The sequence below is a fragment of the Oncorhynchus mykiss genome, chromosome 11 (genome assembly GCF_057628025.1).
Source record: "Oncorhynchus mykiss isolate SJ-2025 chromosome 11, ASM5762802v1, whole genome shotgun sequence".
Classification (NCBI taxonomy): Eukaryota; Metazoa; Chordata; class Actinopteri; order Salmoniformes; family Salmonidae; genus Oncorhynchus; species Oncorhynchus mykiss.
In genome coordinates this window covers 48,614,469-48,638,446 of record NC_143032.1, presented here as the reverse complement: position 1 = coordinate 48,638,446, position 23,978 = coordinate 48,614,469, and the positions used below count along the sequence as shown (strand labels likewise).

General features: G+C 41.8%; 3 protein-coding genes across 16 annotated transcripts in view; 2 read left to right on the top strand and 1 right to left on the bottom strand.

Moving 5' to 3' along the window:
* LOC110535767 (ARF GTPase-activating protein GIT2) overlaps window positions 1–5,972 on the top strand; it is a 35,078-nt gene extending 29,106 nt beyond the window's left edge. For 4 of the 11 annotated variants that reach the window (XM_090190274.1, XM_090190275.1, XM_021621015.3 and 1 more), the window contains 4 exons: window positions 2,400–2,482; window positions 2,615–2,791; window positions 4,234–4,297; window positions 4,465–5,972. In XM_090190274.1, the coding sequence (XP_090046400.1) occupies window positions 2,400–2,482; window positions 2,615–2,791; window positions 4,234–4,297; window positions 4,465–4,677 (537 nt within the window). In that variant the 3' untranslated portion in view covers window positions 4,678–5,972. Of the gene's footprint in view, window positions 1–2,399; window positions 2,483–2,614; window positions 2,792–3,238; window positions 3,365–4,233; window positions 4,298–4,464 lie in introns of all 11 variants that reach the window. The other 7 variants (XM_090190277.1, XM_090190273.1, XM_090190276.1 and 4 more) reach the window with 3 other exon arrangements.
* LOC110535769 (uncharacterized) lies at window positions 4,780–13,833 on the bottom strand. Of its 4 annotated transcripts, none has more exons than XR_002475306.3 (6): window positions 13,696–13,815; window positions 13,255–13,477; window positions 7,309–7,457; window positions 7,127–7,202; window positions 6,846–7,013; window positions 4,780–6,770 (listed from the first exon to the last, which is right to left on the bottom strand). XR_002475306.3 is itself a non-coding variant. In XM_090190278.1 (6 exons), the coding sequence occupies exons 2-5, from the start codon at window positions 13,441–13,443 to the stop codon at window positions 6,935–6,937; spliced, it is 450 nt and encodes a 149-aa protein (XP_090046404.1). In that variant the 5' UTR covers window positions 13,444–13,477; window positions 13,696–13,811; the 3' UTR covers window positions 6,030–6,770; window positions 6,846–6,934. The 4 variants fall into 4 exon arrangements, 2 of the variants coding, with proteins under 2 accessions (XP_090046404.1, XP_090046405.1); XM_090190278.1 differs by having other exon boundaries at window positions 6,030–6,770; window positions 13,298–13,477; window positions 13,696–13,811; XR_016484508.1 differs by lacking the exon at window positions 13,255–13,477 and having other exon boundaries at window positions 13,696–13,833.
* Window positions 13,834–15,356: 1,523 nt separating this feature from the next.
* On the top strand, window positions 15,357–23,978 carry gltpa (glycolipid transfer protein a). The gene is made up of 5 exons (XM_021621006.3): window positions 15,357–15,587; window positions 20,478–20,536; window positions 20,637–20,770; window positions 21,156–21,306; window positions 21,588–23,978. The coding sequence occupies exons 1-5, from the start codon at window positions 15,485–15,487 to the stop codon at window positions 21,768–21,770; spliced, it is 630 nt and encodes a 209-aa protein (XP_021476681.1). The 5' UTR covers window positions 15,357–15,484; the 3' UTR covers window positions 21,771–23,978.

The window sequence follows — 23,978 nt, the reverse complement described above, 5'->3', positions numbered from 1 at the left end:
TCCTGAGAGCACTAACTAGTTAAAAAACAAACATAATTTGAACACCTTTCTAGACAGGAAGGGGTGCTTTTGTGACCTCTTCATCCCTCCCCTCCTTCCCATCCACCCTGTCCTGGGCTCGGGACAAAATTGCTCTACGGGTTAAGTACCTCCTCACTTGGTCTGTGCCTCTCGGGACGCAGCAAATCTACTGGGGGGGGGGGGGGGCCTGTTCTCCCTCCCTACCTGTCCTGCTGCATGAGCCAAACCACCACCCCATGGGCTGCCTTCCCTTCATCACCATCACTGTCCTCATCCTCGCGCCTGTTACAATCAGCTAGAAGGTTTTCAATGTAGCAGCACTATGCGTCAAGATCACACACCCATCTCAATGTGAAGGTTTGCCAACCCTCTTTGAGACCAGCTGCCAGGTTAAGCGCTCAGCCTATTGAGATTTCTTTCTTACATTCCTCATGCTCTTAATTTTAACCCCCCAAAAAGCCTTGGGCTCCTTCCACCTCCAGAGCCAACATTTTGCTATATTGAAAAAAAAATGTATGACCTCTTTTCTCCATCTCTAATCAGCACACGGCTGTCGCCCAGTGAGCTTCATCCAGCACGCACTCCCTCCCTCCCTTCTAGTAACACCCAAACTCTCCGGTTATCCAAGAGTCTGTTCCTCACTGAGACTGTGGACCTTTCCAGAAGCAAACAGCCCCTACCCCCTAGACACTTGCTGAGATCTTGTCGAAGATCTGAGAGGATTTAGTAGATTTAAAGCAATATGAAAACAATTCCACCGAACCTATCAGAGGGCAAGGTGAAGCTATCACCATATTGCTCAAACCTATCAAATCTCCTCAGATCTCCACAAGTGTCTAGGTGGTAGGGGCTAGAGGTTGTTTCTGGACTGGGCCTTTGACTGACATGTGCAGAACTGCAAGCCCAGTGGGAGAGAAATCAACAAAACACCTGTATGAGCTAATCTCACTTTCGGCAGTTTGCTGTAGTGTGTGTTTGAGTGGGTCTTGGCATCTTGCCCTGCAGACAGGAAGAGGATGTTGTTTGAGCGGGTCTTTTGGGCTAGGCTGGAAAGGGTATGTAACTGTACGGTATGTGGCCTGTGTCCCTCTTGGTGTTTGTCTCTGCTCCTTTCTTTGAAAACGCACCTCCTCTACATAGTTTCTCTTCTGTGCAGAAAGAGAGCGGGATCTGCGCGGATGTGACAGTGCGGGGTCAGTGCTGTGCACCCAAAGCTTCCTATCTGATATTAAGAGTACAGCTCAAGCGATATTGTCCACCAGTCTCGTGACGCAGCACAAACGCTTACAGGCTGGGTGGAGCACCACACAGTATTGCGTATTGAGTACAGCCAACTTTAGATGGTCAAATACACGTTTTGTTAAGCAGTATCTCCATCAGCATCGTCTTAGCCAATGACTTACGTTCAATTTGTGCCACACAATTGTCCATTGTCAGTGCTTTTTTTTTTCCCCTCTTGACTTTTGACCCGAATTCATCGGAACCTTGATTCCATGTCATGAAAGTTATTATGACTCTTAATGAAAGTCTTGGATCAGAGACCTGGAATGGATCATGGTTCTGATGTAATTCCGTAGCGGTTGTTTCTTTCTGTGTGATAGCTATCCAGTGATTTCTCTCTCTCCTCAAACATCCCTGACCTCATCTGTCTTGGCATATGCCTTTAAAAAGTGGCTGCAGCCAGCGCGGCAGTGTTTGAAGCTTTTCCTGGACTATGCATTTGGCCCTTGCTTCATCGCCATGGTTTAATGAATATCGTCTATAAGTCTCCATCTTTTACACGCAGGAGTTCAAAGGTTTTTATAGACATTGAACCAGCCTAGCATCTCCACTTGGCATGGTACCAATCAATCAATCAGCCATTCCATTTGTCCAGTGTGGTTTCTGTCACAATAGCTTATAGACATTGAACTTGCAATTTTTTCCAATTGTGTGAGGGTAAAAAATAAACATGTTTTGAACCCCCGGATAACCTCTTTTTACTAACCCTGGCAATGAAATTTAAAAGGCTTTACTATGATTTTCTGTCGTGCTTCCATGCTTTTGTTTGTTGACTTGTTTAATGCATTGTCGTTCTCCATGTTGCTTTCCCATGGTTTTAGTTCATTTCATTTGTCACTGCCATACAACGATGTAAGTTGTTAGTAAAACTGTTTCAAAGTCAAATTTCTGTCAGCTACTATTTACGTTTTAGGCCTAGAATATAATGCAATGGTTTGTGCTACACTGCTAGAAACTATTTTGTATGTTTTGAGTATGATGCAGTGCATTGAAATTGTGATTGTATCTATAATTCTATGTCCTCTTTCTGCTTGCATTATCATTGGCATTTGTCACTGTGACACATTTTTTGTTACTCTCGTTTTCCCTCATGTTAGGCCTCCAAGCTGGACAAGCAGAGCAGCATGCCAGACAGTGACTATGACAACACAACCAATGACTATGAGATGAAGGACTCTGGGTAGGAACACACACACACTGTCACTTTGAAGTTGCCCCTGCTTTCTGTGTTGCACATCAGGTGGACAGTTAGGGCTGGATGTAGGGTGCAGAGATTGTAGTAACATCCTGGATGATCCTATCTACCCCCTAGTAGACGTGGGAGGTTGAGGAGCAGTGGCTGGCTGGGGGAGGGCAGCTCCATCCCTGAGCTGGATGACCTGGGGGCAGAAGCGCTCCCCAGCACTGAGGATGTCATCCGTAAGACGGAGCAGATCACCAAGAACATCCAGGAGCTGCTCCGTGCCGCGCAGGAGAACAAGCACGACAGGTGAGGAAGAAGTGACAGGCCACAAGCTCGAACAATGAAGCCGAATTAAACAGAGATAGTTACAACAGAGTTCTATGGAGATAAAACAAGGCTTTTTCTGTGTTTCCTGAAAAGGTTCCAGATAGCTACCCCACTTTTGCTTAAACAAATTCATTATTGCAGCGTCGCCTTCTCCCTTTTTTGTATTCAAAGTACTTCCACTTTCTAGATTCTTCTCGAGTTCCCCCACTGTTACTGTTTATTAAAGTTCTGCATTTTTACAGTGTGTTCTTCTCAGTTCAGTTTTTATATATATATATATATATATATATATATATATATATATATCTTCCCTATGATTTCACCTCTTTCACTTTCTGTGTTCTCCCCTCCTCCCTCCTCATGCTGGCATTTCGTTCTTTCGGGGGTGGGGGTGTCTCCCCGTGCCTTTCCCATTCCTGTAAGCAGACCTTGTGAGGGTGTGCGCCGGCTCAGGCACAGTCTGGGCTGTTTCAGCACCCTGGTGCCCTGGGCTGAGAAGGCCCCCTCTCCCGTGCAGCCCCTCAGCAAGTGCTCCCCAGATCCTGCCTCCCGGTACTCTACTAGCCTCTGTCCCTGCCTCTCAGGCACAGTGTCTTTTCTCTCTCTCGCTCTCTCTCTCCTGCCCCTGCTCTGTTGCCCAATTCCGATGATTTCCTCCTTTGCTATGGTGTTGTCGTCTGCTAGGCAGAGTGAAAGACTGATCTTAATGAACTCTCACTCACCTACTCTCTTAATTTCTTCCGTTGCAAAACATCGGCGCAAACACCACTACCTCAACTAAACTCGGACAACCCATCAAAGGGCTTTTGATATTCAAGGTACCCACGTGTGGTATTCCGTGTGTTTTAGAGTAGAGCTGGAGCTAGTTGCATCCATAGTAGTCCATCACCAAGCAGTCTTATCAATTCTAGATAATTTATGTATGCGTTTAGGTTAAGGAATTGTGCCCTGTTGTCTAATATCCAAATGAGCAATTAAAAAATATATATATTTTCTTGTTTTGGTGTAGCTGATAGTTTATCACATGATCAGCTCTAATCCCTCACTCCCATCGTTTAACCGTGAATTATACAGTAGCTTGGTTGCCACTACCTCTGCTCTCTTGCCTACTCCATAGTGCAGAAACAGATTGGCATCCAGGCTACATGAATTATGGTAGCTTCTGTCTATGTCAGAATGCAATATTTGGAATAGTAAAATAGATTAACCAAGCACTAACCTGGGACTGCGGGTTTGTTTTCCAGCATGTAGCTCTGCCAGTGTTGTGTTTTGCCTCCCCCAGACTAAAACGTTTACTTGTGACTTGTTTTGGGATTGCAAAAAGGTAACTTTTTAATCCCAAATTTTGGATTTCCTCCATGAAATAATTCCGTTAAGAGGCTGTCTTATTAACCACTCTCCTGATGCCTTTTCTTTTACAGCTTTATACCCTGCTCCGAAAGAATATATGTGGCCGTAACCGAGATGGCTGCTCTCTTTCCCAAGGTAAGCTTACAAATGCTCCATGGTTCCATCACTCACATGCAAAGGTATTTAAAAATGTTTTGCAACGTAAAGTAACTTTCTCTTCTGTTTGATGCCTAATGAACACAACCCAGCTCATAGTCGCATGATGCGTTTAACCTCATCTCACCTTACCTTGTGCTTTCCAGAGACCCCATTCAGAGATGGTGAGAGGCCCCCTGCGCCTGTTGACGTCTAGCTCCTTTCGGCTCCAGGGTGAGTGTCGGAAGGCAGCGCCCCCTGAGGAAGGCCCAGGGCCCGACATGCAGCTGGTCACCCAGCAGGTTATCCAGTGTGCCTATGACATTGCCAAAGCTGCCAAGCAGCTTGTCACCATCACCACCAAGGAGAACGGCAACTGACCATCATGACCACCGTCGCAGGGCTTTTAGATACCCTGTAACGTCTCCATTTTGTTAATGTATTGTTCTCATCCTTTAACTTCTGGTTAGAAAAAAACATTGTTTTACTGTGGTCGTTTTTTAAATCAGTGTTGTTGATATTTGCATGTAATTTATTTATTTACAAAATGAGAGTATAAATATTGGGACAAAAAGACTGAACAGCTATGGGAAATCATCCGTAGCTCTACTAACTGGAAGGGAGAAGCTGTTTTTGTCGTGAGCTACAACAGGAATCTACAGTACAGCCAAATACTGACAAGATGATTGGGCGTTCCCAGGAGATCCTTTGTCGCTAATATGCAGTTTTGTGGTTCTACATACTTCCAGACACAGTATTTCCCACACCAATGAAGCCATGTTTTTGGTAATTTTTTAAAAACTCCCCAACACCTATACCCTCCTTAGAAAGGCCTTTCATCCACTTTGATGCTCCTTGTTGGAACCAGGGATCTCAAACTGGCGGCCCCCAGGCCAAATGCGTCCTGTAAGCAGATTTAATGCGATCCAGCATAGTATTCCACATGGTTAAGGATGTTGCGAAAGCTATGAATAAGCCATAAGTGTATAAACTTTACACACCTTGGAGCTACATAAATAACTATGGGATTCTAATATACCATTTAATACAATTCCAGCAAGCGTAGGGAGGAATGTTGGGAGATTTGGATCTGTCGAACCATCACTCATCTGTGCACATTTTTGTATCCCTGCAATGTCCATGTCTCCCCCATCCAAGTGTAATTGCTTTCATTTCAAAATGCATCTACTAGAACCATCTATGCCTATTATTGCATTTCAACGCTTGTTCAGGGGGGCAAATTATGCTCTTCACCAGCAATATGTTGTACTACTTGTATTGAGTTCTAGTGAATGTTTTATTTATAAGCTAAGATGCTAGACACAGTCTTGTGCTAGAACAGTGTTAGTGCTGTGACAGTGGATAGATTTGCAGCGCAAATAATCATTTACTCTTCCATGTGTTTTTGTGCTCCGTTCTGTAATGCTGCTAGCTTTGACGTGCAACTAATTGGATAGGATTGTAGATATCTCCACTACAATTCTGCAAGTGCATGGTTGCCGTCAGCAGATGGTTCAGAGCTGTGTTGTACTTGAAATGTAATCAAGGAAATGTCCCTCTGTGTTTGACTCTTGTTCTGAATGGACTTCAAACAATGTGTCAGTTGTGCAGTAATCATAGCTACAGTGGGAGGGGAATCCTTATTTTTTTAAATAAACTTAATTTATAATTGTAACCTCGTGCCATGTCGTATTTGGCCACGTACTGTACAACCTTATGGACTATTGTGATGTGCAAAGAAAGGAAAATATGATTTTAGTTCATGAAAAACCTACAAACATAAACCCACACCAAGATTACAACACCCTTCAACCAGTTTGCTAAATATGTAACACTTTACAACCACCACATGCAGCAGCTGATATAAGCATGGTGTAGGAATACTTGACACATTTTAAACCCATTAAGAATAATTATTTGTATGAAAACATGATTGTGTCTTTTGGCCTCACGTCCAGGCTGATCGAGGTCTGCTACAAATCTATGAGCGGAGGAAGGCAAGAGTATATACAGGGGACAAAACTAATCAATTGCTTTAGCAATTAACAAAAAAAATGGTAAGAAATAGCAATGCAAATCAACTGCAATAGGCTTACATCCCACTCTGTATGCATTTGGACAGTGATGCTAGATGTGGCTCTATACTCCAGCATTTTTGGATTTAAGATCAAATGTGTCAAAATAAAAGGTGACATTCTGTACTGTTGTCTTAAGGTATTTTCATGCATATCTGATTTACTATTTAGAAATTAGCCATTTTTATCTCCAAATACATACAGAGGGGTGTGTATATTTGCCAAATTGATTGTCATCTGTTTAGCTACCAGGTAAAAACGTTGGCTTTGCTTGCCCTAATGAACTGGACCCTGGATCAGTACTTGTCCTGGTAGCTCTGCTGGGCCATCCTATGAGTCTCCAGCCTCTGTTCATCCTCCTGCAGCCTTAGGGCATCCCTCTCCTTCACCTGCGACACCTGCAGGGGAGAGAGAACAATGAGCCACATCATTGGGCCTCCCTCCACTCAATCTAACCCAGGCCAACAACTGACCCCAGTCAACACAGGCTGTTCCTGTTCGCCGTCCTTTGACCCTCTTCCTCGACCCTCTCGGCGTCTGGTCTGCCTCTCCAGCTCCTGGATCAGCCCTCCCCCCGCCTCCTCAGAGACTCATCCTGAGCCTGACGGTTCTCCTGCATCTTGAGCTCCATCTGCAAGAGCCTTTCAGGGAGCAAAGGGAGAGAGCTGGGATTCTCTCGTCTGCTGTCACTACAAAGACACAAGCTTGGCACTCCTTCGTGTGTTGCACATGCCCTCCCCTCAAGTCCACTCACCTCCTGAATGAGCCTCTCCCTGGCTCTCCTCTCCTACTCTGCCTCCCACTTCTCCCAAACACGCTGGGACTTCTCCCTGACAGGACAAGACATTCAATTAACTTTGCAACACAAATGCAGATCTCCACCCTCAAGTAAGACCTAGACTGGCAGTGGGAGTCATAAGTGGTGATACTACTAACCTGTACAGGACAGCAAACAGCCTCCCACCGCCTCTCCAACTGCAGCTATTCCTCGATGACATCTTCTTCCAGGCGGCGTCCGCCACCCCCCACCGCCCTCCCCCTTGCTCCTACTACAACAGGTCTGGCAGGAGTCTGCAGTCCGCCTCCTGGTGGACAACACAGACATTTCAAGCAGAGGTCACTTTGGTGAAAGGGGATGATCCCATTGTGTCAATTCACATGCAGTTAAAAAAAACAAGGGGGACATGCAAGCTCCTCCTGGGCTCTCTTAGTTGGACAGTGCGATAGCCCCAAATGAGGCTTGTGTCACTTGACTCGTCTTCTTCGCAGATCGGGAACAGGTGGAGCTGATTGGGTCGTTAAGGTGACAAGTTGCACATGGGTTTGGGCTCATCGAGGATATAAAAGTTCCTGGTGCCCAGTCCTAGCTCTCTCCATAAGCACCATTTTGTTTTGTGATCTGGTTGATTGTTTAAGGATTAGGAGCACCCTTCAACACATTTGACCTATATCTCCATTACACCCCTCACATGCCTACTTTCACACATCACAGGTTAGTTTCCTTTGTAGTTTTATACTTTGTTAGTTATTTAATAAATAGCTGCCAAAGTGTGGACTCCTTCGCTTCTTAACTGAGTTTAAATGTATTTGGCTAAGGTGTATGTAAACTTCCAACTTCATCTATATATATATATATATATCTATATCTCTATATATATCTATATCTCTATATATATCTATATATATAGAGAGAGAGATATAGATATATATAGAGATATAGATATATAGAGATATAGAGATATGTATATATGTAAGTATGTATGTATATATATATATATATATATATATATATAGAGATATAGAGATATGTATATGTATGTATGTAAGTATATATATATATATATATATATATACATACATACATACATACATACATACATACATACATACATACATATACACATACACACTGCTCAAAAGAATAAAGGGAACACTAAAATAACACATCCTAAATCTGAATGAATGAAATATTCCTATTAAATACTTTTTTCTTTACATAGTTGAATGTGCTGACAACAAAATCACAAAACCGATCAATGGAAATCAAATTTATCAACCCATGGAGGTCTGGATTTGGAGTCACACTCAAAATTAAAGTGTGAAAACCACACTACAGGCTGATCCAACTGATGTAATGTCCTTAAAACCAGTCAAAATGAGGCTCAGTAGTGTGTGGCCTCCACGTGCCTGTATGACCTCCCTACAACGCCTGGGCATGCTCCTGATGAGGTGGTGGATGGTCTCCTGAGGGATCTCCTCCCAGACCTGGACTAAAGCATCTGCCAAGTCCTGGACAGTCTGTGGTGCAACGTGGCATTGGTGGATGGAGCGAGACATGATGTCCCAGATGTGCTCACTTGGATTCAGGTCTGGGGAACGGGCGGGCCAGTCCATAGCATCAATGCCTTCCTCTTGCAGGAACTGCTGACACACTCCAGCCACATGAGGTCTAGCATAGTCTTGCATTAGGAGGAACCCAGGGCCAACCGCACCAGCATATGGTCTCACAAGGGGTCTGAGGATCTCATCTCGGTACCTAATGGCAGTCAGGCTACCTCTGGCGAGCACATAGAGGGCTGTACGGCCCCCCAAAGAAATGCCACCCCACACCATGACTGACCCACCGCCAAACCGGTCATGCTGGAGGATGTTGCAGGCAGCAGAACATTCTCCACGGCGTCTCCAGACTCTGTCACGTCTGTCACATGTGCTCAGTGTGAACCTGCTTTAATCTGTGAAGAGCACAGGGCGCCAGTGGCAAATTTGCCAATCTTGGTGTTCTCTGGCAAATGCCAAACGTTCTGCACGGTGTTGGGCTGTAAGCACAACCCCCACCTGTGGACGTCGGGCCCTCATACCACCCTCATGGAGTCTGTTTCTGACCGTTTGAGCAGACACATGCACATTTGTGGCCTGCTGGAGGTCATTTTGCAGGGCTCTGGCAGTGCTCCTCCTGCTCCTCCTTGCACAAAGGCGGAGGTAGCGGTCCTGCTGCTGGGTTGTTGCCCTCCTACGGCCTCCTCCACGTCTCCTGGTAGCGCCTCCATGCTCTGGACACTATGCTGACAGACACAGCAAACCTTCTTGCCACAGCTCGCATTGATGTGCCATCCTGGATGAGCTGCACTACCTGAGCCACTTGTGTGGGTTGTAGACTCCGTCTCATGCTACCACTAGAGTGAAAGCACCGCCAGCATTCAAAAGTGACCAAAACATCAGCCAGGAAGCATAGGAACTGAGAAGTGGTCTGTGGTCACCACCTGCAGAACCACTCCTTTATTGGGGGTGTCTTGCTAATTGCCTATAATTTCCACCTGTTGTCTATTCCATTTGCACAACAGCATGTGAAATGTATTGTCAATCAGTGTTGCTTCCTAAGTGGACAGTTGTTTAAGTGTTATATATAGCAGTATATATATATATATATATATATATATACACACACATATATATTTGGATAGGACATCTACCTTGTGCATGACGCAAGTAATTTTTCCAACAATTGTTTATAGACATATTATTTCACTTATCATCCACTGTATCACAATTCCAGTGGGTCAGAAGTTTACATACACTAAGTTGACTGTGCCTTTAAACAGCTTGGAAAATTCCAGAAAATGATGATGGCTTTAGAAGCTTCTGATAGGCTAATTGACATCATTTGAGTCAATTGGAGGTGTACCTGTGGATGTATTTCAAGGACTACCTTCAAACTCAGTGCCTCTTTGCTTGACATCATGGGAAAATCAAAAGATATCAGCCAAGACCTAAGAAAAAACAATTGTAGACCTCCACAAGTCTGGTTCATCCTTGGGAGCAATTTCCAAATGCCTGAAGGTACCACGTTCATCTGTACAAACAATAGTACGCAGGAATAAACACCATGGGACCACGCAGCCATCATACCGCTCAGGAATGAGACGTGTTCCGTCTCCTAGAGATGAACGTACTTTGGTGCGAAAAGTGCAAATCAATCCCAGAACAGCAAATGACCTTGTTAAGATTCTGGAGGAAACAGGTACAAAAGTATCTATATCCACAGTAAAATGAGTCCTGTATCGACATTTACCTGAAAGGCTGCTCAGCAAGGAAGAAGCCACTGCTCCAAAACCGCCATAAAAAAGCCAGACTACGGTTTGTAACTGCACATGGGGACAAAGATTGTACTTTTTGGAGAAATGTCCTCTCGTCTGATGAAACAAACAAAAAATGTTTGGCCATAATGACCATCGTTATGGTTGGAGGAAAAAGGGTGATGCTTGCAAGCCGAAGAACACCATCTCAACCATGAAGCACAGGGGTGGCAGCTTCATGTTGTGGGGGTGCTTTGCTGCAGGAGGGACTGGTACACTTCACAAAATAGATGGCATCATGAGGGAGGACAATTATGAGGATATATTGAAGCAACATCTCAAGACATCAGTTAAAGTTGAAGCTTGGTCGCAAATGGGTCATCCAAACGGACAATGACCCCAAGCATACTTCCAAAGTTATGGCAAAATAGCTTAAGGACATCAAAGTCAAGGTATTGGAGTGGCCATCACAAAGCCCTGACCTCAATCCTATAGAAAATTTGTGGGCAGAACTGAAAAAGTGTGCGAGCAAGAAGGCCTACAAACCTGACTCAGATACACCAACTCTGTCAGAAGGAATGGGCCAAAATTCACCCAACTAATTGTGGGAGGCTTATGGAAGGCTACCCAAAAAAAAGGCAATACTACCAAATACTAATTGAGTGTATGTAAACTTCTGACCCACTGGGAATGTGATGAAAGAAATAAAAGTTTAAATAAACCATTCCTTCTAACATTTCACATTCTTAAAATAAAGTGGTGATCCTAACTAACCTAAGACAGGGAATTTCTACTAGGATTAAATGTCAGGAATTGTGAAAAACTGAGTTTAAATGTATTTGGCTATGGTGTATGCAAACTTTTGACTTCAACTGTGTGTGTGTGTGTATATATATATATATATTATTTATTTAACTAGGCAAGTCATTTAAGAACAAATTCTTATTTTCAATGACGGCCTAGGAACAGTGGGTTAACTACCTTGTTCTGCCCCTGAACGACAGGTTTTACATTGTCAGCTCCGGGATTCGATCTTGCAACCTTACGGTTACTAGTCCAATGCTCTAAACACTAGGCTACCTGACACCCCATATATATATACATTTACGTGTGTGTGTGATATATATATATATACACACACACACACACACACACAGTTGATGTCGGAAGTTTACATACACTTAGGTTGTAGTCATTAAAACTTGTTTTTCAACCAAATTGCTGATTTCTTTTGATTTCCCCATGATGTCAAGCAAAAAGAAATCAGCCAAATTTGTGGAGTGGTTGAAAAACCAGTTTTAATGACTCCAACCTAAGTGTATGTAAACTTCCAACTTCCACTGTATATATATATATATATATATATACACACATACAGTGCCTTGCGAAAGTATTCGGCCCCCTTGAACTTTGCGACCTTTTGCCACATTTCTGGCTTCAAACATAAAGATATAAAACTGTATTTTTTTGTGAAGAATCAACAACAAGTGGGACACAATCATGAAGTGGAACGACATTTATTGGATATTTCAAACTTTTTTAACAAATCAAAAACGGAAAAATTAGGCGTGCAAAATTATTCAGCCCCTTTACTTTCAGTGCAGCAAACTCTCTCCAGAAGTTCAGTGAGGATCTCTGAATGATCCAATGTTGACCTAAATGACTAATGATGATAAATACAATCCACCTGTGTGTAATCAAGTCTCCGTATAAATGCACCTGCACTGTGATAGTCTCAGAGGTCCGTTAAAAGCGCAGAAGTGAAGAAGTTTAAAGCCGGATTTGGATACAAAAAGATTTCCCAAGCTTTAAACATCCCAAGGAGCACTGTGCAAGCGATAATATTGAAATGGAAGGAGTATCAGACCACTGCAAATCTACCAAGACCTGGCCGTCCCTCTAAACTTTCAGCTCATACAAGGAGAAGACTGATCAGAGATGCAGCCAAGAGGCCCATGATCACTCTGGATGAACTGCAGAGATCTACAGCTGAGGTGGGAGACTCTGTCCATAGGACAACAATCAGTCGTATATTGCACAAATCTGGCCTTTATGGAAGAGTGGCAAGAAGAAAGCCATTTCTTAAAGATATCCATAAAAAGTGTTGTTTAAAGTTTGCCACAAGCCACCTGGGAGACACACCAAACATGTGGAAGAAGGTGCTCTGGTCAGATGAAACCAAAATTGAACTTTTTGGCAACAATGCAAAATGTTATGTTTGGCGTAAAAGCAACACAGCTGAACCCACCATCCCCACTGTCAAACATGGTGGTGGCAGCATCATGGTTTGGGCCTGCTTTTCTTCAGCAGGGACAGGGAAGATGGTTAAAATTGATGGGAAGATGGATGGAGCCAAATACAGGACCATTCTGGAAGAAAACCTGATGGAGTCTGCAAAAGACCTGAGACTGGGACGGAGATTTGTCTTCCAACAAGACAATGATCCAAAACATAAAGCAAAATCTACAATGGAATGGGTTCAAAAATAAACATATCCAGGTGTTAGAATGGCCAAGTCAAAGTCCAGACCTGAATCCAATCGAGAATCTGTGGAAAGAACTAAAAACTGCTGTTCACAAATGCTCTCCATCCAACCTCACTGAGCTCGAGCTGTTTTGCAAGGAGGAATGGGGAAAAATTTCAGTCTCTCGATCTGCAAAACTGATAGAGACATACCCCAAGCGACTTACAGCTGTAATCGCAGCAAAAGGTGGCGCTACAAAGTATGAATTTAAGGGGGCTGAATAATTTTCAAGAGTATCAACGAAACAGTGGCCAGAAAATGCAGTTGCGTTGTTAACTAGCCTACCTCGGCTGGTATGATTGACGAGAACTCCAGTGTGCCTGCTTACAATGTTCTGTTGTTGCCTTTAGTGCATTGAGTGCAGCTCCCAGTGTTGCCGCCAACGTGCCTCCTGTTCCCCCTGCCGCACCATCTGGCTTTCCAAGGAACGAACTCGACTCGGCCAATGTGGGCAGAGAGGGTTGGTAGAGCCATTGATCCAGATTGAAAAACTCACCTATTCAGTTAGCTATTTAGAAACAGACAAAACTGCTGCTGTTAAAGACAATCGCAATGGACAAAGTCGTTACTGGCTAGGTTATTAACGTTTGCTAATTTAGCTAACGTAGATTCAAAATATCATGACGTATGACACACTAGCAAAACATTATCAAGTCGTAGCAAACGTTAGCTAGCGTAAAATTCGCATTTGTATTTACAGAGATACTGTTGAATAACATTGCTTACCGGTCTACGTTCCTTCTCCAAAATATAATTTCATTTAAATTAGCTAGCTATGTTGGATTGCAACTGGAGAACATCCTTGCATTTCTTTCTCTTCCCGTTTCACTTAGTAACAAATTCTCTTCCTAGTTACACTATGGCGCATCGCAAGGGTCAAACAGCGCAACGAGAATGGCGTTGTAAATGATTGGCAATTGATGAATGTATGCCAAGCATACACGCAGCACTTCAACCCAAATCCATGATTTTAATTCAGCGTTTTATCATTAGACCAGCTGGTGGTATTGAATTTTGCCAACAACTGAAACTAGTGAATTTGCTGATTGATTGATTGGTGAGGTAATGGGTAGGTGGTTTCCCTGATTGGGACAAATCAGCGAAAGGAACAGCGCATGCCTTCATATTGGCCAGTGCAACATACTGTATGCTACTGTAGCGACTCTAACCAAACACCTAGCGACCTCACCATGAGTGTTCAGATCTCTCCGTAACGGCTAACAGTTGGGTGACAGTTCTATTATGTATGTGGTTCAATGTGCCCTCTGACTTCGCTACATTGGTGTTAGAAGAGGGATGACCCAACAGACATCGATGTCTTCTAAGCGCTCAGTGTGAGAAACGTACCTGGGTAGTCTTCGACAGCATATCCCAACGTAGGCGCAAGATCAAGGGACTTGTTAGAGTGAAATCTGGGACGGGACGAGCTTTCTGAAGACAGGGGTTGTGTGTATACACCTATAAGTACAACACCTAGCGGCCTTGTCAAGACGTCTTTGCATAGCAGGTAAGGTGTTGGACTGACAGTCGCAGTGACCTGGGTAGAGGTAACCCTCAGAATTTGCGGGAGTACATTTCCTGCAGCAATTGTATGCAAATCCGTTCTTGGCCCACTGTCACCTAGTTGTGATTCCACATTGCATAAAGAAGCACACCAGGAGTAGGCCTAAAGTGGAGACATAATTGTCTGATGAATTATTTATATATAGCTAAATATTTAATGGAGAACAGATAATTCTAGGCCTTTGTCATCTGTATCTGCTATATCAAGGAATTAGACCAGAATTACAAGGTTTTATCTTCCTTTCTCTGCGAAACGTCTAGCAGTGCACAATGTTACATTTGAATATAGTATGCTAATTTTATTCTAATTGTATTGTTGATCACTAGACAGTTGCAGGAATACCTACATCACTTTCACAAGTCCTTTTCAATGACCACATGAGTGAGCATCATCCATCTACTGACACCAAAGCAGCAAACAACAGGGGCATATTCATTACGCCGATTCTGATGCAAAACCTTTCTTAAACGGAACGAAACTGGGAGGAAACTATATGAATGTGTCCAATAGAAACTCTTGTTTTAGTTGCAACTGTTTGGCTAATGATTACACCACGGGATATAACCCACTTGACCGTATAATGATGTCCCTCACTAAAAAGTAGCCAGCTCCCTGACCAATTCAGCATTTAAAAAGGCAGCTTTTACAAGTTGCATAGGCTACTATTACATAATGTCCTACATGTTGAGACGTTCTGCTGTCGGATAGATACCTATGCACAATTCCATGTAGGGTTTTAACCCTCATTTTTCACTTGATCGATGCACTACTTCCCATCTATTTAAATGAGCATTCTGAGTCAGCTTCTGCTCTTCCCAGGCAGCTTTCAGACCAGAAAGGGGCGTGCACTGTTGGAGAGGCTCACAAACTCACTTCGGTGGCAGTTCCGGGTTTTACAAATCACTTCACTGGTCGCGGTTATTGTCAGAGATATTGTGTGTAGTGTTCACGATGGCTCTTCTTATGGAGCACCAATTTAAACAGCTTCCAGCCGATAAACAAGTGGAAACTAGATCATTCTTGGAGTCGGTGTCATATCTTCCGCCATTCTTTGGTAAGTAGCTTGCAAACTATGATTTGAGCTTGCTACATGAATTCTAGCCACAGTATGTGCATAGACTACCATCCAAATTGCTCGCTATTTTGTTGCAACAAACAACCTATTGTCCGTTAAGCCACACCATTTAATACAGCCCATTATGAATAAAGACAATTTTATGATCATACTCTTGTGGCTAGCCATCAGCTTGTCATAAGCAAATTGCTTTTCTCTGAATATGTTTTATGCCTGCAAGGGTAGAGTTATCAACATTTGATTGACCTGACAATGCCAGGAGTGAGGAGAAGTATTCATATGTGTAGAATACGGACTTAAATTAACTTCATAGTCTGATTTGCCTGTGGGGTAGTTTGCTTTTGGGATTTCAGAATGTGAGAAGCAATCTGTCAAAACACCTCTGTCAATCCCAAGCAATTAAATGCCATAAGGGACAATCTTTTTTTGGGATCGTATGTCTCTTTATCAAGCAGTCAACAAACCTTTTGCATTAATAATTTAATTCACTGGCCTCGATTTGAAGTTGTTAAAATTGATTAGCACGGTGTTGAGTTCCCCTTGGCCATTCACTGACTGTGTAGCCCACCGGGCATCATTGTGTGGCTTCATCCTGTATGCCAAAGATACGCTATTGAATTAGGCAGGTGAAACCTCTGAAAACACCGAAGTCTGGTGTTGATATTAACATCTTTCCATTTCGTTGTCATTGATCCAACTGACCTAATAATTTCTTAGATAACTTTCCATTTGATCAACTCAAGAAACTGGATAAGTGTTTGTATGGTTTATTTTGTGTTCTTAAAAAAAAAATGCTGTAATTAATTTTGTCATGATATAATCAGTCACAACTCAATTATACATAACTGCTACATTGATTTGTGACTAGTGTATATAATGTTGGAATTTCACATTTCTTTGGAGGATATGCCTAGGATAGGATCTTCTCTTTGTTTTTCCACCAACCTTTAACTCAGTTGTATGTTTACACCTGGTGTTAGGATTCATCGACAATACAATTGATGACCTCTGCTTTCATCACGTAGCCTGGACCTCCCAAAGCAACTGCACAAAAGCATTATGTGGAAGCAATTGAGAGAGAGAGAGAGAGAGAGAGAGAGAGAGAAAAAGAAAAAGGTTTTCGTTTGTATGGGGTGGAAAATGAGAGATGGGCATCTTTGGTGGTAGTCATGAATGAATAACATTCAGGATCAATGGATTCATGTCTCTCTCTAAATGATAAGGACAAAGGTGGGGCTTCTCTGTAACTAGAGAAGATACCTTTACCACTTGCACAATGGGTAGCCTTCTGGAACTGAGGGCTAACGGTTGTCAGTTGTACTCCACTTTAAGCCGTGTGTTGTCGGAATGTATGTCGTCCACTGGGCTACCCCAAATGAACAGCCTGGCCCCCTTTTATGTAGTTATGTCAATGGCCTGGGGAAAGTTGTTTAGCCTTATCTATTGGGAGATTTTGCCAAGTGAAGAAATGCATTGTTACAAACTGTTGGAGGTCTTTAAACTGAATGCACATATCTAGGTTACTATACAGAACTAGCCTATACCTTGCTATGAAGAAGAAAAAACTGTTTGAAAATTTGGGGCAAAATGTTGGTCCTGTTCGAGGTCTCGCCAGGGATCAAAGAGACCGAGGATGTGAGGATATATTTCCTTTTCCGGTTGCATAGATAGGCCTAGGGCCAATGATGGGATGCATTGGATTAGACCCATTTGGATTTGGCACGATACTAGGACCTACTTAAAGTTTTATGAGTCTCTCTGGTGCTTTCAGAAATCTGTCAGGTGCTCTGAGCAGAGTGAATTATTTAGCATTTTGTTGATTTTCAAGTTCAATAAGAGTTTGCTGTCGACCTACCATTTTGTATCAAAAGCATTCAAGTACATGATCATGTTGCAGCTCAGAATGCTGTTCTCTGTTTGTCTCAACCCTGTGTTTTTCTAGTTCTAATGAAAAGGCTTTGTTTTTCCAACGTATGCCTCTCAAAAGTATTTGACAGAGCGTAGGGGTTTATTAGGCTGCTTTGTTAATCTTCAAGGGACGTGAGCCATTCAGGCCACAGGTAGTCCTGTCTCTTTCTCTCTCGCTCTCATTCTCTCTCGCTCTCGTTCCACCTCAAAAAGCACACCCACCATCTCAGATTGTTCTGAAATGATGTACGTTATTAGAAACAGAAGGTCATTTTGTTGAAATATAATTTGATCTAAATGATTGCATCCAAATTGACAATTTTAATGTATAGGATTCATATAATATTCAAATATAGTAACAAACATCTCAATTGGACCAAACTTAAATGTAAAAAAATTTGACACAAGGAATCCAGAGGAGTGGTCAAAAGCTACCCACGGACCCCTCACACACCCCACACCAATCCCACCCCAAAAACAAGTATATAGTATGGAGCTGCCCCTCAGAGTATTTTTTTGTTCCTTCATCCTATGTAATGTATTCCCAGTGAATTTGGTGGTTTATTTTCCATATTTCAGAGAAATGTTATTGAAGTTGTTAGGCTCATGTTCCATCCTACCCTACATCTTGATATTACCAAGTTCTGACCACAAGTTTGAATTCCCCCCCCCCCCCCTCCCTTCAATGTTAAAGGAATAGTTCACCCAAATTACATTAATTTTCTTACCCTGTAAGCAATCTATTGACAAAGTATGACAGCCACCCGTGCTTTGGTTTTGTTGGTCACTGTTTCAACTGCTAACTTTTAAGCAATTGTGGCACAAATCCAATGCAAATAAATTGTACCTATATTAGCATTTTTACACCATGTTTAAGTGTCCTAAATTGTATAATTTTTTTGTTGTATTTTCACCCACCTTTTTCTCCCCAATTTTTGATCTTGTCTCATCGCTGCAACTCCCCAACGGGCTCAGTAGAGGTGAAGTCAGAGTCATGCATCCTCTGAAGCATGACCCACCAACCGCGCTCCTTAACTTCTTGGTGACTGGAGGGCAGTATTGAGTAGCTTGGATGAATAAGGTGCCCAGAGTAAACTGCCTGCTACTCAGCCATAATAGCTAGAAGATGCATATAATTAGTATATTTGGATAGAAAACACTCTAAAGTTTCTAAAACTGTTTGAATGATGTCTGTGAGTATAACATAACTCATATGGCAGATGAAAACCTGAGAAAAATCCAACCAGGAAGTGGGAAATCTGAGGTTTGTAGTTTTTCAACTCATTGTCATTCCAATATACAGTGTCTGTAGGGTCATTTTGCACTTCCTAAGGCTTCCACTAGATGTCAACTGTCTTTAGAACCTTGTTTCAGGCTTCTACTGTGAAGGGGGGCTGAAGGAGTGGGGATTGAGCCAGGTGTCTGGCAGAGTGCCATGGGCTCGTGACGCGCGTTCATGTGAGCGTTACCTCTCGTTCCATTGCTTTTCTACAGACAAAGGAATTCTCCGGTTGGAACATTATTGAAGATTTATGATAAAAACATCCTAAAGATTGATTCTATACATCATTTGACATGTTTCTACGGAGTGTAACGTAACTTTTTGGACTTTTCGTCCGACCTTTCCGCTGGACTTGCACGCGCGTCTGAGTTTGGATTTGTTTACCAAACGCGCTAACAAAAGGAGGTGTTTGGACATAAATAATGAACTTTATTGAACAAATCAAACATTTATTGTGGAACTGGGATTCCTGGGAGTGCATTCTGATGAAGATCATCAAAGGTAAGTGAATATTTATAATGCTATTTCTGACTAATGTTGACTCCACAACATGGCGGATATCTTTATGGCTTGTTTGGGCTCTAAGCGCTGTACTCAGATTATTGCATGGTATGCTCTTTCCGTAAAGTTTTTTAAAAAATCGGACACAGCGGTTGCATTGAGAAGTTTATCTAAAGTTCCATGTATAATAGTTGTATCTCTTATCAATGTTTATGAGTATTTCTGTAAATCGATGTGGCTCTCTGCAAAATCACTGTATGTTTTGGAACTACTGAACATAACACGCCAATGTAAAATGAGATTTTTGGATATAAATATGTACTTGTATGCTTGAGGAATTTTAATTATGAGATTTTTGTTTTGAATTTGGCGCCCTGCACTTTCACGGGCTGTTGGCGAGGTGGGACGCTACCGTCCCACATTTCACAGAGAGGTTAACACCGTCAGCTTAACCCGGAAGCCAGTAGCACCAATGTGTCGGAGGAAACACTGTTCAACTGGTGACCAGGGTCAGCCTGCAGGCACCCGGCCTGCCACAAGGAATCGCTAGAGCGCGATGACCCAAGTAAAGCCCTCCTCCACAGTCCAAACCCTCCGCTAACCCGGACGAAGCTGGGCCAATTGTGCGCCGTCCTATGGGACACCCGGACACGGCCGGTTGTACCACAGCCCAGGAATGGACCCGGGTCTGTAGTAACGCCTTAGACTGCTGCGCCACTCGGGAGGCCTTGGATTGTTTAACTCCATGATGTTACTTGCAGTTGTCAGAACCTGGTAATATCAGGATGCAGGATGGGACATGAACCTAACAACTTCAATAACTAATTTCTCTGAACAGTAAGGAGGGAGAACCCATCACTGAATACATTACATAGGATGAAGAAACAATACTTTGAGCCGCAGCTCCATACTACTCATCAGACATAGAGATACTGCAGCCTGTTGTTGGGATTGGTGTGGGATGTCCATGGGTGGCTTTTTGACAAAAAAAATGGATTCATGTCTTACTCATAGTTACAAAGAAGTTTCAGCAAAATAGTTTTGCAATAATGCTAATTGTATCCCTCTCTCCTGTATTATCCTAGCTCTTGGGAATGTAGACAAAGCTGACATGTGAATTGTGGAGGATGTTATTTCTCCAGTATGGGCAAACATGGTATTTTTACGTCTCTCGACAGACTGCCTTGGCTCTACTGTTTTTGCTCCAATTAAAGCAGACATTGTAGGGAACATCACGGTAAGTAGCCTACAGCAACATTTTAATACGGTCAAAGTTCAAACTGGTAACCTTAGATCCATATGGAAACAAACTCTGTTACTGTACTATCCCTGTTTAGACAATCAAAGCAGTTTTTGACAGCAACCCTAGCAGGTTCAAGACACTCCAAAAAATCCTGGAGGCAGAGAAGGAGCTGCATGGAGCAGACTGGCCCAAAGTGGGAGCCACCCTGGCACTTATGTGGCTAAAGAGGTCAGACAACTTTTTACTTTTGGATCTTGAGTCGGTTCTTAATGCCTACAGCTGTAATGCATTATGATGCAGATATAATGCATTATAAGACTTGTCATGAGCGTGTCATCTCATAATGATTCTAATAAGTACCAGCCGTTTTGATTCAGTAGAAACTTCAATAGAGGGATATGTATATCATCCTTATTATAAGACATTATAAAGCCTCATATCTGCTCATAATAATAAAGGGATGGACCTAATTGCTTTAATATAAAGCGCTCTCCCTGAAATGTATGTGTTCCCCTTGAGTCTGTCTACGTAGAGGTACTGTATGTTGGTCCATGTTTTTGTATTGTCTGTCTGATTATGTGACTTGTTTGTTTCCTTGTTCTTCATTGACCAGGGGACTCCGATTCATCCAGGTCCTGCTGCAGAGTCTGGTGGATGGGGAGAAGGATGAAAACAACCCCGACCTCATCCGTGTAAATTGCACCAAAGCTTATGAGTTGGCCCTGAAGAAGTACCATGGCTGGCTGGTGCAGAAGCTCTTCAAGGTAAGCGTCTCACCATAGCATGATTGCTTTGGATTACTGCTTGATTACGCAGCTTCTCCATTGCCATTTAAACTGTGCAAGTGTAGCTGATATTTTTATATATATATATATAATGAGAGATTTAAAAAAAAAAAAAAAAAATTGATTGGTAGTTAGTTGTGCTAGTAGTGGCCATAATTCAAGTGATGTCACCTTCACTGAGATCTAAAAGGCAACCTTTGTTTATTGTTCTGACGAGTCTGCATTTTGAACTGACTTTACTTGAATGTCTTCCACTGAAGGCAGCCGTGTTTGCAGCTCCCTACAAGGCAGATTTCCTGAAGGCACTGTCCAAGGGGCGGAAGGTCAAGGAAGAGGACTGCCTGGACAAAATCCGACAGTTTCTAGTCAACTTTACTGCTGCTAATGATGCCATCTATGAGATGTACACCAAGATGAATGCCGAGCTAGAGTACACCGTGTGACCACGCAAGCTAACCAATGATCTGCCCCTCCCATTGGGACAATTACAAGCAGTGAGAGTTGCTATGCTTTCCTACAGGTTTGTGTGTGTGTTTGTGTTAGATCCGGTGTTGTCACACATCCAGTCTGTGCTCTTTCTAAGATCTCCTTTGAGTGCATTTGCTTGCTGCTCTTAATTTCTCTGTCAACTGTTTTTTGTGGCTTATTTTCAAAGCCTCAAACTTTCTTACAGGGAATAGCTTTCAATATGACCCGAGTGGCGATGGGTGTTTGATCGTTATCAGGTTCACTAGGCACAAAATCAAAGAAAACTTACTGAAATGGGGAGGAACTACCTGGACTTGTCCAATAAGAAATTATCATTTTTGTTTTCCACTGCAAACCGTTTTAAACCATTTGCCATTTCTTGCCCCAATGAACATGACCCAGTTTCATAGACCAAAACTGCAGATGCTTCTGGACTGTCGAAAGTATAGTTTATGGATAAACATTTCAGTCAACTGTAGTTTATTTTCACTGAAATACATTTTTAATGTTTTTATTACCGTAATTATAAATTAATCTTACACAAGTTACTTGGGTATTATTACTTTGTGTAGGTACGTTTCATTTTATTATACACAACCGCATAGCGGGCAGTTCCATAGTACTCTTTTTAAAACTACTAACAGTAGAGATAGAGGAAATGATTGTATTAGTAATTGCTATTTGGTAATTGTTTGCAATCACATGAGTAACCTATGCACTTTGAGAATGTTTAGAGGATTGTGGTAAATGAATATCAAAACCAAAAATATATTTAATTCATAATTATGTATTTTCTCATATTTGAATAATTATATACAAATATTTATATTTTATATTAATGAACCTTAAACCCTGCTGGTATGTGATTTATTGATTATATCTACTTAAATGTAATCTATTTCTTATTTGTTTACATGTTAGAATTTTCTGACTTTGATAATGCAACTCTGTATCACTAGGACAGTAAATATACATTATTTTTTTTGTTATTTATTCTTTATTAATTCTCCATCCTAAGAGCTGATTCCATTGGTACATCAATGGAATTGTGTGTTATTAAATATATTGTGTTATTGATTAGTGTCTTATATAATCATACAAATGTCATTTTATGTAATCACATCTTTGAACTCAACTAAATCTCTCTGGTTTTCATATCGTCAATAAACCTGCAAAAGTAAACACTCAAGTCAAAGTGATGATTTGTTTTATAGGTTTAAGATTCAAATAAGTGAGACTTTTAAAGTGTTGTGTTAAAAATAAAGCCATTTTGTTAGGAAATATTGTATTACCGTTACTTGATGAGTGACATTGAAATCAATCCATGGGAACATTTAATTTTAGGCTGTTTTAATAAATGTGATTAATTGTGAAATAAAATCATGATGCCGTGTTCAATATGAATAGTAAACCAGGTTTATTTGATGTGTGCTTTGTAATTGGAGTGGGTGATTCAAGCCATAGACTATTGCCCTCTAATATTGTTAATCTAACTGTGCCTTCTGCTAGTGACACAGGGGAGGTGGTGAACTCACTGTCTTTGTCTTCATCCAACAGTGCAAATTTACTGAATGGCTGCCTCTTGAGTTGGGTCATGTTCATTACGCACCAAACGGAAGAAATGCATGTTTTTCATTACGGTTCCAAAATGTTTTATTACTGTGTGTTTATAATGAACACAACACTTGTAGACAGTTTGTCTTGCTCCATCATGCGCCATGTCATGTATCTTAGCTTGGGATGCCTCCGTTTCAATTCTGAATTTCTTCCTAATACCATCTCATGTGCATCAATATAATCTTTGTGTAAGTTTGTTTGTACATTGACATACTCTGTCATTGCTGAATAAACTAGTTTAATCTTATAAAATGAATGTTTAGGTGAGATGTTTCCCTTTCCATGCCCTATGCAATAGGAATTAGTGTGGTTGCCTGGACATCAAACAATGTCATAAGCCTTTGTGGAATTATAGAACATTTCAATTAACCATTAAATACACTGAAAATTGATTGCTTATTTGAACCGTTTTTCCTTTTCTGGCTATGAAAATGTATTTATCTCTGAAAACATTTGTGTGATGAAAAGCATTTAATTGCAGTGCATTAATGCTGCAAGATAATTTACATTATTTTCAACTGATTGTAAACTCATTTTCACAATAAACCATGACCAATTGTTTGTAA

What these genes read in the sequence shown, in the direction of transcription:
- gltpa (XM_021621006.3), top strand. Translation starts at nt 15,485, where the DNA reads ATGGCTCTTCTTATGGAGCACCAATTTAAACAGCTTCCAGCCGATAAA. An exon ending in ATATCTTCCGCCATTCTTTG is followed by an intron (nt 15,588 to 20,477) that starts GTAAGTAGCTTG and finishes GTCTCTCGACAG; the next exon opens with ACTGCCTTGGCTCTACTGTT. An exon ending in ACATTGTAGGGAACATCACG is followed by an intron (nt 20,537 to 20,636) that starts GTAAGTAGCCTA and finishes ATCCCTGTTTAG; the next exon opens with ACAATCAAAGCAGTTTTTGA.
- LOC110535769 (XM_090190278.1), bottom strand. Translation starts at nt 13,443, where the DNA reads ATGGCTCTACCAACCCTCTCTGCCCACATTGGCCGAGTCGAGTTCGTT. An exon ending in AAAGGCAACAACAGAACATT is followed by an intron (nt 7,458 to 13,297) that starts GTAAGCAGGCAC and finishes GTTGTCCACCAG; the next exon opens with GAGGCGGACTGCAGACTCCT. An exon ending in CTGTTTGCTGTCCTGTACAG is followed by an intron (nt 7,203 to 7,308) that starts GTTAGTAGTATC and finishes TTGTCCTGTCAG; the next exon opens with GGAGAAGTCCCAGCGTGTTT.